Here is a 16413-nt window from a genome sequence, read left to right as displayed (position 1 = left end):
TGTAGTCTCACAGTTTCAGCAGGCAGGATGTTGAGAGATCACTTCCTACCAGTAAACCATGCTATTTAAAAACCTGGGGGGGGGACTCTGATTGTTTGATAAATAACACACAGTAACATGTCTGATAAACCGTGTTACTTACAGTACAGATGGTTGATGACTACAATTTAAAAAAAAAAAAGAGCGTGAGCCAGCATTGAGATTAAAAGGAAGAGATATAAGACTGAATCCAGATGTTTGTAATGTACGACTCTCCCTGGTCCCTGGATATCTGTTCCAAGCAGACTATCACTGACTCATACATAGCAGAAAAAACCCCCAAAACGACGGGCATATAAACAGTGTTCTCAGAGAAAAGAAAACAGCAGCAATTAAAAAAAACAAAACAAAAACAAACCTAAAACAAAAAAAATTAAAAGTTAGTTTTAATTCCCCAAGTGCTGACGCAGTGGTGTTGGGGATTATGGAAGACGCACAGATAAACTAAAACGGACAGACGACATCTGCGGCCTGCTCCGGCAACACAAGCAGCTGTTCATCCAAACAAGAGCTCGAAGTTGATCGAGAAGGTGAGAAGAGTGAAAGTATCCCTTATTTTTTCTTTTTTTTTAAAAAAAACAAAAACGGTGCCACAGCTGTTACCATGAACACACCAATGAAGCAGGTAGACATTAGAATTAAAATTCCTTCCTGAACTTGTTCCTTCTTATCTTTAAAACAATGTGTGTGTGAGACATTTGAATCGCACACATTTGAGTGTGTGTTCATTATGTGTGTTCAGTGGTCACCGCTGTTTTAAAAAAAAATTTGTAGACATTAATAAAGACGATGATTACATATCTAGAGGATTTTTTTTTCTTCATCGTTTTGTTTGTAAGACAATTTTCATAGCATATTTCCAGAATCATTCCGATGTCATGCATTCCTGGATACCATAATGTGAGCATACATAATGTTTTTTTTTTTATCATACTGATTTTTAATCTTTACACAAGTTCTGGGCTATTGTTTCTAATTTTCTAGCCGTCACCACCTGTGAACCGGTTATAAATGTTATTCAAACGTCGCATTGTTTAAACAAATGAAATCATGAGGATGATACTGAAACCCAGTCAATCAATTCCAGCTATTTGCTGTCATTAAACCAGCAATCAGCTTGTATGCCTTCATGTCAGTGCAGCAACAGATGCTTTGCAACAAACGCACACACACACATACACACACACACACACACACACACATAGAGGAAAATAAGGGAAAAAAAAGAAGAAAAAAAAAAGCTTTTTCCATTCAGGAATGCAAAGTGAATATCTGTTGATCATCAGCGACAATATAGTAAATCAAACCGAGAGGTGAAATGTTGTGATTTTTGAGTTTAAAAGACTCGGCTACATGCGTACTCTCACACATACCTACACACACACACATACACCGATGTGGCTTTTTAAAATCAAACTAATGGACGCAGGGGGGGCCGGAGCTGTGCGGTCGCCACCACTGGAGTTGTGCAATGATATGAAAATCAATACATGTGGTGAAAACAGCACCGGACGAACCGGGCTCTCCTGCATCGCTGCAGCTATGAGAGCGACACTCAGAGCGACGCAGTGTTTTTTCTCCCTGTCTGAATTGTGTTTTCGGCCTTTTATCCTCACGCCTGGAGACGAAGATGAGGGACGGATTTCGAGGAGGAGGCGGAGAGAAGGAAAGCAAAGAAAAAAGATTCCAGACAGGGACTTTAGGAAACACTTGGACATAGTTCACTGATGGCGTATTGCCTGATTATCAAGTCACTGCAGGTCTAGATGTCTACAGAGTCACTACAGGCCTAACCCTCGTCTTGTCTGGGCGCTGTTAAGGGTGACGATGGTGATAATTATGACACCCTGTACTACTGTACATGACAACTACAGCCCACCTCTTACTGAAACTGGTTTGTCTCTACTGAATGTATCAAATGCAAAGTTAGCAACAATAAGACAAAAAGTCACCTGAAATAACATTCACAGTGCTCTAATAAAAACAAAATGACAGTGATGAAATGACATGGCCTAAAACAAATGAAAAGAATAAAAACTTGTTGCAACCTAACTAGGTTTTTTCCTTCCTTTTTCTTTTTTGTGACGCTCTTCCTTGGAGCCACGCTTTTTCTTTCTTTCTTTCTTTTTTCTTTTTTTTTAGCGTGACCTATCCAAGGAGGGCGTCTCGTCTTGCTTGTACTCGTAGCCTTGTGCCAGGTGGTGGCGACAGAGAGCCTGTTATAGATGCTTCTCCTTGGAGATCCCATTCTGCACGTGCTTCCTGCAAGGAGAGAGAGAGAGAGACAAAGAGAGGGAGGGGGGGGCAAAGAGGGAGGGAGAGAGAGAGAGACAACAGAGCGTCAGACAACTGAGAGCAAAGCGTCCCCGGATGAGAAGGACAGTAAGCTTGCCAGGTGATCAGCAGATGTGAGGTATTAGTGGGCCAAGAGGATATCAGCAGTGTTCAAGGCCAGAGAGATAAGGAGTGCCACATAATCACATTTCCATATGGTCTCAGGCTCTTTCATCCAATCTACCTACGAGGGTCGCTGGTTACACCATGGGAGATCTCCTCTATCTGTGTCTGTTCCTGCCCTCAAGAGAGGAGGAAGTACCAGCAGACTCTTAACGTGCTTGACTTATTAAAGCTTAAGGAAGCTCAGTTTATTGTCTCTGACTAAACTAGTCGTGGAGAGTGTCTACACATCTGCAGTTTCAGGTTGTGTGGCTTAGTGGTGGTCAAAGGCTACTATGATAACCATCAGAAGATGATAGGGGTACACATGACAGTCAGCCATGAGGCTGAAAGCAGCTCCTCAGATAAAGTCTGGTGAATCCATAACTTCAGATAAAGGAACACACAGATATACTGTGATTTTAGTCACGTTTTCTAGTTTAAAGCTCACTATTGAGTGTTGAGTAATCACTTACACATTAGAGGAGACAACTGTATTACGTAATACACTGTCTTCTTTGGAGGAATAAAGTTGAAATGTGTAAAAGTTTACTTACTAGCAAATGATGGAAATAATTGTCAATTGCAGCTCTAAACTCAACCCAGTGGCACTGAGAGTCTGACTTTAATTAATGCCATAATTCACCATAAAAGCTGCAGTTTCAAGTGTGACATCAAGGAGCTTTACTGTGAAGTGCAATGTGTTTCAGGTTAGCGTTGAATTTGCGTCAGTGTAGTTTTACTTTGACCTCAGGGTTTGACCACCTGCTCTCAGTAGGGAAGTCTTTCAAATATACAGTGACTTTAATTTTTCTGAGGCCTGTTTATTATACTTTTCAGATCTACTACTACAATTCTTTATACACTCATTCTGTATCGTATCATTTAGTCAACGTAGCACAGTCACTGATCTGGAAGCATTTACACCGGTGTGAAAGCTGCAACAGATTTTTTCATTTTTACAGTAGTTCATGTTTCCGTATATTAACGACCTCTCTTAAAACTAATGATTTATTGATGTGGAAATTCTACAAATAGCACCTTAAACAGTTGGTTTGGTTTCCTGCCACAATGCCTGCGAGACAAAAACAAACTTTGTATTTTTCCACACTAAGCTGCGGCCTCTCCGTCACATTAAACACATGACAGTGTCTGATGCTGCTGCTCACCCCTGGGCAGAGATGTGATGTCCAGCATCATCATCGCCGTTGTTCTCCACCTTAGGCTTTCTGAGCAGGCCCGCTGCTGCCTTGTTGCCCGCTGCTGCCCTGTTGCCCGCTGCTGACTTGTTGCCCGCTGCTGACTTGTTGCCGTCCTCGTCCTCGTACTCCCTGACGTCGTTCACCTCCTTCAACTTGAGCACCTTCACTACGAACACCACGATGAACTGCACAGAGCGGGAAACACGACCAGTTCAAGACTGTGTTAAATGTAATTTCAGTTTTCTCAACAAAAACAGGCATGCTTTCCACAATTTGAAAGTAGATGGCATAGAGATCAACAGGAATCAGGGAGAGAGGGAGAGATAGAGAGAGAGACAGAGAGAGAGAGAGAGAGAGAGAGAGAGAGAGAGAGAGAGAGAGAGAGGGCAATGACATGTAGCAAAGGTCCCTTGCCAGAATCATAGCAGGGACACAGCAAATATGCGGCACATACTGTACGATAATAGCCCAGCTACCAAAGTGCTTCTGCTTTCCTTTGATTAAAAAAAAGCTCTCCATCCTGTGATTTATGCCCCAAAAAAAATCTGCATTTCTGTGTTCTCACCAAGAACCAGTAGATGTTCATTAGCAGCAGGGCGAGGAGAAGAGCGTTGAAGAAGAAGTAGAAAGGGATGTAGGGAACAGATTGAAGGCTGGACACACATGTGGCATACAGCACTTTTAGAGGAAACCAGTAGAGACGGAACCAGAACCTGAGAGAGACACAACAAACATTAGGAATAAAAATATTATACGTATCTAAGTATTTTTACTAGTGAATAAGAGAGAGATTGTGTGTGTGTGTGTGTGTGTTTGTGTGTGGAGCCACACCAAGTGATGCTGAAGCTGACAGAGCCCATGTTAGACAGTATATCATTGAGCAGGTAGTAGCCTCCTCCTCTGGACTTCAGGTAGACGTTGAGCTTGGTGAACTCCAGCTGGATATCATTGATGTCATGGAGGAACAGCACCAGAATGCCTACGTTGTGGTATCTTAAGGGCAGAAGCGTACAACATGTGTGTTATTTTCTACTGTACACAAGGCAACAGTTAAACAAATGCTTGATGTGACTTATTTCTAATAGTGATCCTATAAAAGTAGACAGCTGTAAAGATCAAACCAGCAACCTTTCTAAAGCTACAATAGTAAATCTGTAGCTGTAAACAAAATATTTTACAGATAAGAACAAAAAATAATTGCAGCAGTGACGCACTTTTGAAGGCTGTGTCTCAATTCCCAAATGTAAAAATCAATTTTCTTGCAGTTGCATCTTCATTTAATTACAGGGAAAAGACCCACTCGAGCATTTCCGAGTTTTGGCTTTGTCCTTTTACCTGTTCCTGTTCTTGCTGAGCTGTGACAAATGCAACTCCTATCTTCACTTTTCTGTAACGTCATTTTATTTGCAGGCAAAAAGCTGAAAGCCTGACATGCTCATATTGTTGTGTATTCTTTAGTTTTTATTGTCTTTTTTGTTTTATGCCGAGCCATGACCACAATTGGCCATAGCATAGTTGCATTGTTGTCTTAAGGTGGACAAATAAAATTTAAAAATACCTGAAAGCATAAGAGAAGCAGATGAGTGCCAATGTGATGATGTGGTGCACCACCATGACAGAAGAGTCCTTCCTCCATGCGTCCATGTAGACTGTAGCATAGATGGAGTGGCCGTAGAAGCTGCCCTGAATCAGGTAGGCTATGGCGATGTCTAGAGGCACTGACATACCGCTCTTCCAGTCTGGACAAACAGGAGAGAGACAAGGAGCGACGTTAGGGTCTGATACACACTGGAGGTACACATCAGATATCTCAGACTTTACTTCAAAATCAACTGATGAGGAGAAAGAATGTGATCCCTAACAAGGTCAAGTCATTTTATTCTGTTTGCATAGGAAGGGTTAAAGACTACAGTTATAATAAATGCCACCACCAGGCTGATATTAACTTATTACAGAAAATAGTGATCTCTGCAACTATAAGTAACATTAAATTGTAGGATAGAAAGGCTGAAACTAGGTCTGAGGTAATCTATACACTAATATACTCACTTTCCATCGACCCCATTTTTTTTTTTTTTTAAAGAAGCAGAAGAAGAATCTAAGCAATCTGTATAAAGCTATATGTTTATGGTAAAATAAAAAAAATACTATTGGCTGATATATCATCATCAGATTTTTTAAACAAAAAAAAAAAGGTCAGACTGTACTAAAGACAAATATATCAGTGCAGGTAATGATGTGCCATAATTTGTTTCAAATTAGTTTTTAAATCAACTCTTCAATTTTTGATTACGTCATCAATGTTTGAAATATGTAGATGAGCCTGACATACTGTTATATCATACAGTATGCTGTAGCCATGGTCTATTTCACATAAATGACCGTAAATAAAAAGAGTCATATGGTCTGTAGGTGGCGCTGCAGCAACATGATCAATTTAAACAGCCTTAACTTAGTGGTCTCTCAGTAAGTCTCACTCTCTTAAAACTGTGCAGCAGTCATCCATGTATGCTGCTCTAGGACTCCCAGGGTCCCAGTCCCCATCAGATTACCATAATTCACTGTCAATATATGAGCATTTTGATCTGGATCCAGATGTAGATTCAAAATTTCTAAAAATGTTGTATTATCGAAATAAAGATGCTCTCTCTCTCTCTCTCTCTCTCTCTCTAGTGGTAAATATATTGTTCTATCTCTCTGCTTGTTATCTGTTTTCTTGTTGTTTCTACTTGGGGATCTCACACTGTTAATAACACCATAAAACAGAACATCAGAACATAAAACAGCATTCACATCATAACTTCACAGAGTTGGGAACAGGCCTGTTTACTTGAAGCTCACTGCATTAGCACGCTCTAGTGGTGGATGCAGCTGTGGTTTAAAGTGTATTCACCTCTTCTCCAGTAAAATCAGTCTATTGCTCCAACATCACTTTCTGCACTGAGACTGAAGACTGAAAAGCATCTTTGAATTGACTCTGAACAGATGCACACTAAACCAAACAGAGACTCTCAATGTTTGTTTCATCTTAAACAAACATTGGTGACCTTAATGATAATTTTATAATGACGATTGGACAACTGGAGTAAGAAGTAATTGTTAGGTATACTGTATATATCTGTTTTTTCTCCCCTTCTTTTTACCCTCTTCTCTCTTGATCTTGCAGTCACCTTCATTATTTTATTTATTTATTCAAAGTAAAATATAAATGCAAGCTTTTAAACCTTTTATTAAAAATAGTAATTTAAAAAATGGCCCAACATTGTAAACCTGGAGCTTGGATACAAAGTTAAGCATGATTCAGCAGATAGATGACCTTTTTTAATAAAGGCTACAGTCTGCTGTCAGAGAAAGCTCATTTTTAGTGGTTAAGTGTATAATGTGAATGAAATTGCAATAAATGGATGCAATTCAGACCCCTATTTAAGAAATAAAATGATTAAATGTTCAATGTGCCAACTATTTTACTTCATTATTCAGTGTTTTCATCATGAGTCAATGAATATACATAAGTGGACTTTCAAAATGTTTTTAATCTGCACTTTTTGTTAATTGATTTACTATATTGCCTTCTTATCATATATAATTTGTCTCTGGTTGTCCATTTACATTTTATAGTTTTATACACATTTTAATTTAAATGTGTCTATCTTTAATTTCTAATATCTCCACATACTGAGTTATATACAGTGACTTCCTGTGGGGATATGAAGGGTCATTTGGGGTAGTTAGTATGAAAGGAGGCTGGAGGGATCAGGTTTAACCTCCAGAGAATTAAAGAGGGTTTCTTAAGTACCACAGGCAAAATAGGCCACATGTATGTTAAGGCTCCTGGGTAACCTCGTGTCTCTGAAGCCTATCAGATGGTGGACGGAAACTTTCTCCTCCACTGTTTGAATAAGGGTTGTCTCTGGTGGGATGGGGTTACTCTTGGGGCTTGTGTAATGTTTATTGATCGGACCTTCCGTCATTAAACATTGAGAAGAAGGCTGCTAGATGGATCACAAATGAAGGGCTGCCAAGTGGGAATTGGAGCCTTTTTTTTCTCTCCTGGAGACTGTTTCGCTTTTTTCTGTTCTCTTCAAGACAAACATACCCCCCCCCCCCCCCTAACTTTCCAAAGTCGTACCTTCTTTTTGTGGCTTTAGACCTCCACCCTCTCTCTCCCCCCTCCCCCCCTCTCTCTCTAACGGTCCAACTGCATTACCCTGCTTCAGTACACATCTCAGACTGACAGCTATTAGAGGTGACGCAGCTATTAAAGATGAACCTGGCACTGTCAAAAGGCCTTTGCTGGCTCCACTCAGAATGACTGAGATGGACCGGAGCTCTGACACTTCCATGTTTGATGGAAGAGGCCAAGAGCCTATAAAAGACATGGATGGATTATAAGTAGAATACCCATTGCACATCTTTCCTCCATTAGCACTACAGTCATGGTCTTCACACAAAGTCTATTCTCCATTAGCTACAATTATGCAGCTATTTTTTTTCTTAAATGTTGGGGCAGAACATAAAACTTTGCCCTCAGTTGGCTCATTGTTAAATCATTTTACTCCTGTTCACAATAAAAAGAAGACAGTTTTCTGTTGAACCATAACTTAAATGTTGAGTCACTGGTAACAGATAACTGTATTATCATCACTGGTGGTACAAGAACTGAGAAGGATGATCAGTTCAAGGTTCAGAATACAGCCTGTACGTCTTGTATATGTAGATATATATATATATATATATATATATCTACCCTGAGAAGTGAGGTAAGAGACTGGCTCAATATTAAATGTGCGTTTTCTAAGGGCAGCGTTATCTAACATGGACCAGCTTCTGAGAAGGAATGAAAATAATTCACTGATTCAATTTGCACTGAACCTATTAAATGTTGAAGAGATTTTAACCATAGAAAACATTTTTTATGTGAATGTAATGCAGAGCACAGTTAAGCAAGTCAATTAATAGATCCAAAAGAGCAATACTATATGAATTGCTAAATAAATGAACATTAAAAACACATTACTTCCTCTTTCCACACCACACTTCTCCTTTTAATGCAGAAAATGTGAATCTTACTGTAGAAGACAGAGGGCGGGTCATGGAAAAAGGGGTAGGAGGTGAAGAAGAGCAAGTAGGTGCTGTAGCACCACGACATGGTGTAGAAGACCAGCTTCCACGCACTCTCCGGCATCTTGGCAGCATCTTTGGGCAGCAGCCTGCACCACCGTGCAAGAGGCTGCAAGAGACAGAGCAGAGGAAAACAACAGTCAGTAAGAGGAAGTCACACAGAATTTATTTTACTGTTTCTTCAGGCGTGAGGCGGGAAGGCCTTTAGATACAATAAACTTTGTTTAAACTGTTTTCTTTTACAGTATTGTGTGGTGAAATGAACAGTTCACACATATTGATCACAGTCTGTTATTGCACTGTTGTGGCTTTTGAGATGAGATGAAATCATTTGGTTGTTTTTGTTATTTCATTAATAACTATTTATGTTTTGTGTCCTGCCATGAAGAGAGAAAAAAACATTTCACTACAAATTTTCGATAATGTTGCCATTTTTTTATCTTTTAACAGCGAGAATGAGCTGAGACAGTTACAGAGAAATCTTGGTTGGAAATCTGGATTTTGGAAAGTCAACTGTTGCAACAACTTGAGGTACATTTCTCTGAACTAATAAACACTAGTCGCAGAAAACAAGTGAGCTTTAGGGAGAGACTCTACATTGTTTCTTCATATAAGGCGGCAGAACATTCAAGACACAACGTGAACAAAGTCGACATGGCAGTGTTTATAAAATAGACCACAGAATAATAGATGAAAAATGTGAGACTGCCACACATAAAATGAACAGGTAAGAAAAATGACAACATCCTGCACACAGAGGTGTTTAAGAATAACCTTCAGATTATTTTTATTAGTTTATATAGTGGTTTATATTGTACTATATAATGATTGTCCATAAAGTGTAAGATGACCTACTATTGGCCAACAGCCAGTGACTACTGGGTGTTGTTTAGATTATTACAGATAGTGTAACTTTAGGTAAATATTAATCAACTAACTCTTACACATGAACACATGGACCTCCTCCTTTGACACACATGTACGCTGCTGCATTACAAGCATGTGACTGTCTGCCGTCACAAACGTGTCTTGCACAAGTCTGTTTATAATTTGCTATGCTAGCAGAAATAGAGGAAGTCGGAGAGAGAACACTCTTCACATACTGATGTAGCCTGATAATGATGCCCCACCCACACACTAGAGGGGGGGGGGCATCATCTTCCTCCTCCCCCTCCCTAATCTTACTGCTTTCTCTGAGCCCACCTTTTGACCCCTTCTTTCTTAGTTGTTACAGAAGACTTGAAATCTTTCTGTTTGAACAATTTACAGAAGAAATCAAGCAAAATCTATGATTGAGTTGAGGAATGGATACAGATTATTAATTCTCAATGAAAGCAAACATGTAAAAACACACAGATGGACAGACACGTGCAGGCACATAGAAGCTTGGTAAAGACAGGTATCAGCTCGGTTAGCAGCTAGACAGGCAGGTGTTCAGTGTTTCATAGCTGTGCCAAGACAGGAAACCAAACCCAGCTTACCACCTCATAAACAACATGCCTTATGCACGTATACTACACACAAGACCACTTAGGAGAGCAATGAAACTGTGTAACCGGAGGCAGGAAAGTGAAAGATGCCTGTGTCAGTGATACAGTACGTCCCAATCAGTTGTTACCAAGACACTAGTCTACAGGACATGATCTGACAAGCCTCTGATTACATGACAAATTAATGGAGGAAGTATCGCCACAGCTGAATGTAAACCATGTGGTATTAGAAAGTCACTTTAACAGGAATTCACCAAACTATTTCAGTTTGAAACGCTTCCTGCCTCTCTGAGGAAATATGACACCGACACAGTATTCTCTGTCTTTTATCTCTCACTTCTTACTAAACTTTCATTCTCCCTCCCTCCCACTCTCTTTCTTTTTTTCTTATTCTCTTTCTCTTTTTCTCTGTCTCTCTTTTTCTGCAGTCTTGATTTGATGGAGTCTCTGCGTCACATGCCAGAGTCAAAACAAGACAGGGAAGGAAGCTGAGAGCAGCACTGATGTGAGATAAAATGTAGCAGCAACAGACTTTGTGGTCCTCCGTCATGACACATTTAAGAAGAAAAAGAAGAAGAAAAAGAAAAAAAAGCGAGCAGGATGGCCCCACATGATCTCACCCGGGGCTGCTGATTGGTTGAGACTGTGGGGGGACATGTGGTGCGTGTTCAGTAAGGCATGACCGGAGCACAAGACACTCACCACATTCTGTTAAGTTTCTCAGTACATCTGTATCAGCCCCCCCCCCCCCCGAATCTTCCCTTTTTCTCTTCCTGGCTCTTTCGTTCGTGCTCTCTCTCCACCCCTGTGTCTCCCCCTGCCTGCGACATTTATTTATAGAAGCCAGCTGTCAGCACACAGCATAACCCCCCACCTCCATCACCACCACTGCATCACCCCCCCCCCCCACCACTCCCTGCACATACAAAAACATAGGCCATTGCACCCCTTACAAAGGCTGAAACACACTAGTGGCTGATACATGTCACTGCAATCACCAGACCTGCCTCTGCAGCTCATATCTTATTTGTTAATCACCATTACTGTTGTCTCACTGCTGTTACATGTCTTACCAATGCTCCATCATTCACATGGTACCTGCTCTATTTACCTCTCCATGCACCACATCCTCATAATTTAACCACAGTACTGGTCTAAAATTCAGGCAGCTAAAAAAAAAAACCGACCTGTAGTTACATTTACGACATCTAGCGGTCATAGTAACGCACTCCATAACAACCCATATGACCGTAATGAACAGCTTTCCAAACACTGCTACAAGCACTGTGGTTAAGGTCTGGTTAGGTTTAGTCACAAAACCCACTTGGATAGGTTTTAGGGGTAGGGTTAGTTGCACAACCATCATCGTCATGGCAACAGCACACACAAGGTTATGGTTTGTTTTAAAAAGTCCTGACTCGTAGTTGGAAACAGGAAGTGAACCGTGGTCTCCGGGTGCCTTTTCTATCTACCCACCCAATCCATCCGCCTCCTCCTAATGAGGCAAAATCATCTCATCAAGTCACCTTATCTTCTTAGTCATCTGAGCTGTGGTACTTCCTCATAATTACTACAGCTGCTAGATGGCACATGACTATAGGTCATTTTTGCTGGCCTGAATGTTAGACTTGTCACATTTCTTGTGAGAACGAGCTGCTGAATACTGTACCTCTATTACACAACATCCACTGCTTCTTGCATGCCATCTATGCTGTGTCATCTATCTTGAGCATCTCTGATGATGTTAACAATGCAAGTGAGCATAGTCTGGATATGAAGAAGAACAAAAAAACCCCAAAGCAACGAAAGTGGTGATGTGAAATGATCAGGTAGGTTTGGTGTATTTCTGATTATACCATAACATCTCAGCTCTCTGTATGTCAGTTTTTACATTTGGTAAATGTTGAAATGTAGAGGCACAAAATTGTTTTTTTCGGGAAAATAGGAAACTAATGTGAAGGTTTTTATTAAACTAATAATAGCAATTTTGTGGTCCCTCCTATTCACAAAGGGACCCCAAAAGATGTGTCAAACACTGTTAAATACAACTAAAACACTAAACTCTACGCTATAGCACCTTTGGTCTGGTAGGTGTCGCTATGGTTACAGCCATTAATCACAGCTATTAAGAAGTTAGCCGAAGGAAAGGACTGTTTACCTGTTCAGACTAACCTTAGCACTGTTTGAAAAACACCGCCCCCGCATTCATGTCAATGGGACCACTGCACTGACACAGTGTGGGTGCCAACACATAGGGCTCCAGCCAAAAGATCACTGTGCTGGCCAAATAGATATGAGCACACATTCCTGGTAGATTACTTTGTAGCATGACTGGCAACAGTGGATAAAACAACTGTAAATACATCATAAAATCATTCCTAATAGTATAATAAATCCCTGTGTAGTGTTTTAACATGATAAGCTAAGAAACTCATGGATCTATAACTCAAACTGAATCTGTTGCTCAATTTGTACTTGTACCAACATGCCAATGCCAACTCCACAGTTAACCCCTTTTGTTTCTTGGGCTGTATTCACAAAACATACTAAAGCTAAAAGCTCCTAACTGGCCATGAGAAATTCCTGAAAATAAGGGCCTAATTTTAAGACACTTTTGAGAAGTCAGAGAGGGCCTTTTTCTAGAGAAATATTTGGTTTGTCCATTCTCGGCTACTGTTGAAACATGGCGGCCTCCATGGACAGGGACCCACTCCCTCGACAAATATAAAAAGCTCTCTCTGTTCTAAGGTAACAAAAACAAGACAATTCTTATTTATAGGTGATTATATACTAACGAAAACTGACCCAATGACCTCTGATTACATTCAGTTTTAATATTTGAACTCTTGCTTGTGTTTTTGCCTCCTGACCAGATTTGGTGAGTGATGGTCTCTCTATATTTATATGACTTACTGCGACTGAAACCACCCAGCAGGGACACAATCTTTGTTTCAAATGCAGATTGTGAGATTATATAACTCCCCGCCAATGGTTCCATTCTTGTCTCTGTGTGCCACCCAGCCCACCATCTCACTGGGTCTTATCCACCCACTCTATCCATCTACCCTGTGCCAGCCTACAGAGTGGGGGTATAGTGGGTCAAGGACACTGAGATAATCCACTCGTCCTCTGTCGGATAAAAGACAGGGCCTTGAATTACACTCAGCTGGGACCAACGACCGTTTAACCGCCCCCCGCCCTCCTTCCTCTCTCTCTCCGACAGACAGACTCTGGCTGTGAGCTCGTTCTTTAGCTCAGGGCTTCACCGGTTTTCATTTCACTGTCTGCTTCTGTCTCCATCACACGGGGAAAGAGGGAGAAGCAGAGAGGCCAGTCTGAAAACAGAAGCAGGGGAGAAAACGGAAGGTACAGTAAACTGTGAAATTACATTACTGCGTATGAAAGGAAAAGAGTCAGTATGAAAGAGATTTGACGAGTGGTTCCCCTAGCAACCATGCAGGGATGTTGGCAAAGCCATGTAGTGTGGCTAAAAACTCGCTCCACCTCTCTTCAACTCCAGTCCTTCCTCGTCCTTCCTCTTTCCCTTATTTCCCTGCTGATCTGCAGCTGCACCCCATTTCTGTCCCTTTCACCCTTTGCTCTCTAAAAGTTTTGCCCCCTTCTGCCCTTCCTGCAAGCAAGTGATGAGAGAAGAGAGAGGGTAAATGGACTCCACTGGCCTGTTGCATAAGAAGATAAACTGGGCCAGTGAGTCAGGATACTGGCTCATGTGGGGATCTGTTCAATATGGCTCGCTCTTTCACCACTCAGTCTCTCATTCCCTTGGCTCTATCTATCTTGTAGCTCTCATTGAGTCTAATGTCACTCTGACCATCTATGTGTCGCATTTTAACTCAGTTATTTCACAAATTCCCCTGTGTTCTCTTCCCATCTTTTTTCAGAATGGGATATAGGATTAGCAAAGGCTAAATCAAATGATGGTTAGAGTATTATATACTGTATCTACATATTAAAGTAAATAAGGTCTATTGATCTGCGATTAGCAATTATAAAACACTTGTTATGGTGCTTTAAAGGTTCAATGTGTAAGAATTGGCATACCCCCCCAGCCCCAAACCCCAACCCAGGCAAAACTCATCCCACCACCATTATCAATCAATGAATATAGCATAATAGCATAGCTTAGTGACAATGGTAGATTACAAAAGCTGCAGAGATCAGAAAGCGGTTTCACCACAGAGATAAATTACAACATAATTCTAAGTAACAACTAAGTAGTTTACACACACACAGTTAGGGAAGGTGTAAATCATTAAATAGCCACCTAACTCATTAATAGTAAAACAGCAGTTCTTCTGCCGCACAGCATCATTTTTTCATTAATTGCAGCCATTTTACAACATAGTAATAAAGTAGACACCTACTTTATTGATATATTTCAATATTGATTCAGCTTACTACTGTGTGCTACGATGCCAAATGGCTCATGCCAGCTTTCACATAGCTGGTGCAACTCAGTGCAATTGGTCGGATCAGCTAACACATGACCAGCTGGTGTCTCCCCGGCCAGCGTCAGCGTCTGCAGCAGCAGTCGGCTGCTCTGACAACAGTGGTGCAACTTTCCACAAGAAACGTTATTTAAATAAACTGACCACATATCTGTAATCTATATTTTTATTGCCTGAAAAAATATTAAAATTTAATCAAGTTTACAATCCTACTGTGGATATTCAAAAGCTTTCAGCCTGGCCCCTCTTTTACTGTCGGCAACTCTAGGCAGCAGTGCTTCTTCATCCTCTCATGTTGGACTGAGGGCAGACAGAGACTCATTATCACCACTGAGGTATAAAGTGGCATTACAAGACAGTACCGAAGGGACAGAGCCAGGGCTAGCTGATTATGCTAACTTCAGCAGATATCACTGCAACACAATACATCTTTGATATCACGTCAAAACTGTTATTTCTTAACACTGATCATTTTAGTTTACTGTGGAGTCTTCAAACTAAAATTCTGGCCAATTCTTACACAATGAACCTTTAAGTCGGCTAGACTCAACTAGTTTCAACCATAGACTGTATAAAAGAAATGGACGTAACATCCATGACGTCACCCATTGGTTTGTGGACTGCTGCTCGGAAGCCAATAGTTTTGAATCTAGGCAGCGCCATCTCGAAAATTTCAGGTGCATGCTGGGAAAAAAAGAACACGGATTCTACTTATATGGGCATGAGGCGTACCCATTCTTGCCCACCAAGCTCTAAATGATCAAATACTTCTCCAAATAATAATTAAAAAAAAGAAAAACACCTGTCAAATAACTTAACAAATCTTGAGTGTGAGGCCATTACGACGTCTGGAACTAGGTTACATTATTAGCAGTCGGTCACTAAGTGTCTCATCACAAGCTTTCCAGTTGTTAGTTCACCAGTGAAAAAACTTTTAATGTGAAGCAGCCACAAGAAGTCTTTTCATTATCAGCAGCTTAACAAAGCAAGAGTTTTCGTTCCAATTCCAACAGCCTGGCAAAGAGAGCAGATCAGACAGCCGTGAAGTTGCTATCTGTATGATAAAAGTTTAAAGAAATGTGGGAGTGCAGTTAAACTCCAAACCACAGTGAAATCTACATTATGCAGCTACAAAATACTGAGGGGGGAAAATAATCAACCTTTTGAAAATACTGTTGTCTCTCTTGGCTCTTGCTTGTATGCACATACTGAGCCACTCGGTTGACAGCAACTCTCAGCTCCGTGATAGAGAGCCCAATGTGTGCTTAGGCTAGTATTAGGCCTCCACAACCTTACACAGGATGAGAATTGATGAATGGACCATGACAGTAGAGCTCAGGTGATGGCAGCGCCTGTCATGTGTTGGCTCTGTTCCCATGAAGGTCTATAGTATTACAGGTCAGTGTGGCGACCCCCCGGCTGTGAGGGTGCGGTATCCATGGAGATGATCACAGCAGAAGAAGTGTGATGATCACACCAGGAAGTGTTAAAGTGTGGGCATCGCTCATCCAGTAGCCTAACGATTAAGGCGCATACCAAAGTTTAATGTCACTAGTTCAACTCCAGCCAAGGACTTTTGTTGCCTGTTATACTCCCCACTCTCTCTCTCCTCATGTTTCCTTTCTTCCCAACACTGTTAACTATCAAACAAAGCAA

The 16413-nt window shown here is 40.9% G+C and overlaps 1 protein-coding gene across 2 annotated transcripts in view; it reads right to left on the bottom strand.

Moving 5' to 3' along the window:
- Positions 1 to 68: 68 nt before the first annotated feature.
- cers1 (ceramide synthase 1) overlaps positions 69 to 16413 on the bottom strand; it is a 30424-nt gene continuing 14079 nt past the window's right edge. The window contains exons 2-8 of one of the 2 annotated variants that reach the window (XM_053321675.1): positions 8748 to 8907; positions 5236 to 5416; positions 4509 to 4670; positions 4243 to 4390; positions 3780 to 3862; positions 3645 to 3743; positions 69 to 2301 (exon numbers count right to left, since the gene is read on the bottom strand). In XM_053321675.1, coding sequence (XP_053177650.1) covers positions 2259 to 2301; positions 3645 to 3743; positions 3780 to 3862; positions 4243 to 4390; positions 4509 to 4670; positions 5236 to 5416; positions 8748 to 8907 — 876 coding nt within the window. In that variant the 3' untranslated portion in view covers positions 69 to 2258. Of the gene's footprint in view, positions 2302 to 3644; positions 3863 to 4242; positions 4391 to 4508; positions 4671 to 5235; positions 5417 to 8747; positions 8908 to 16413 lie in introns of both variants that reach the window. The other variant, XM_053321674.1, reaches the window with a different exon arrangement.

The sequence above is a fragment of the Scomber japonicus genome, chromosome 7, assembly GCF_027409825.1.
Source record: "Scomber japonicus isolate fScoJap1 chromosome 7, fScoJap1.pri, whole genome shotgun sequence".
Classification (NCBI taxonomy): Eukaryota; Metazoa; Chordata; class Actinopteri; order Scombriformes; family Scombridae; genus Scomber; species Scomber japonicus.
The sequence above is the reverse complement of the archived record's forward strand: the minus strand, read 5'-3'. Positions and strand labels throughout refer to the sequence as shown.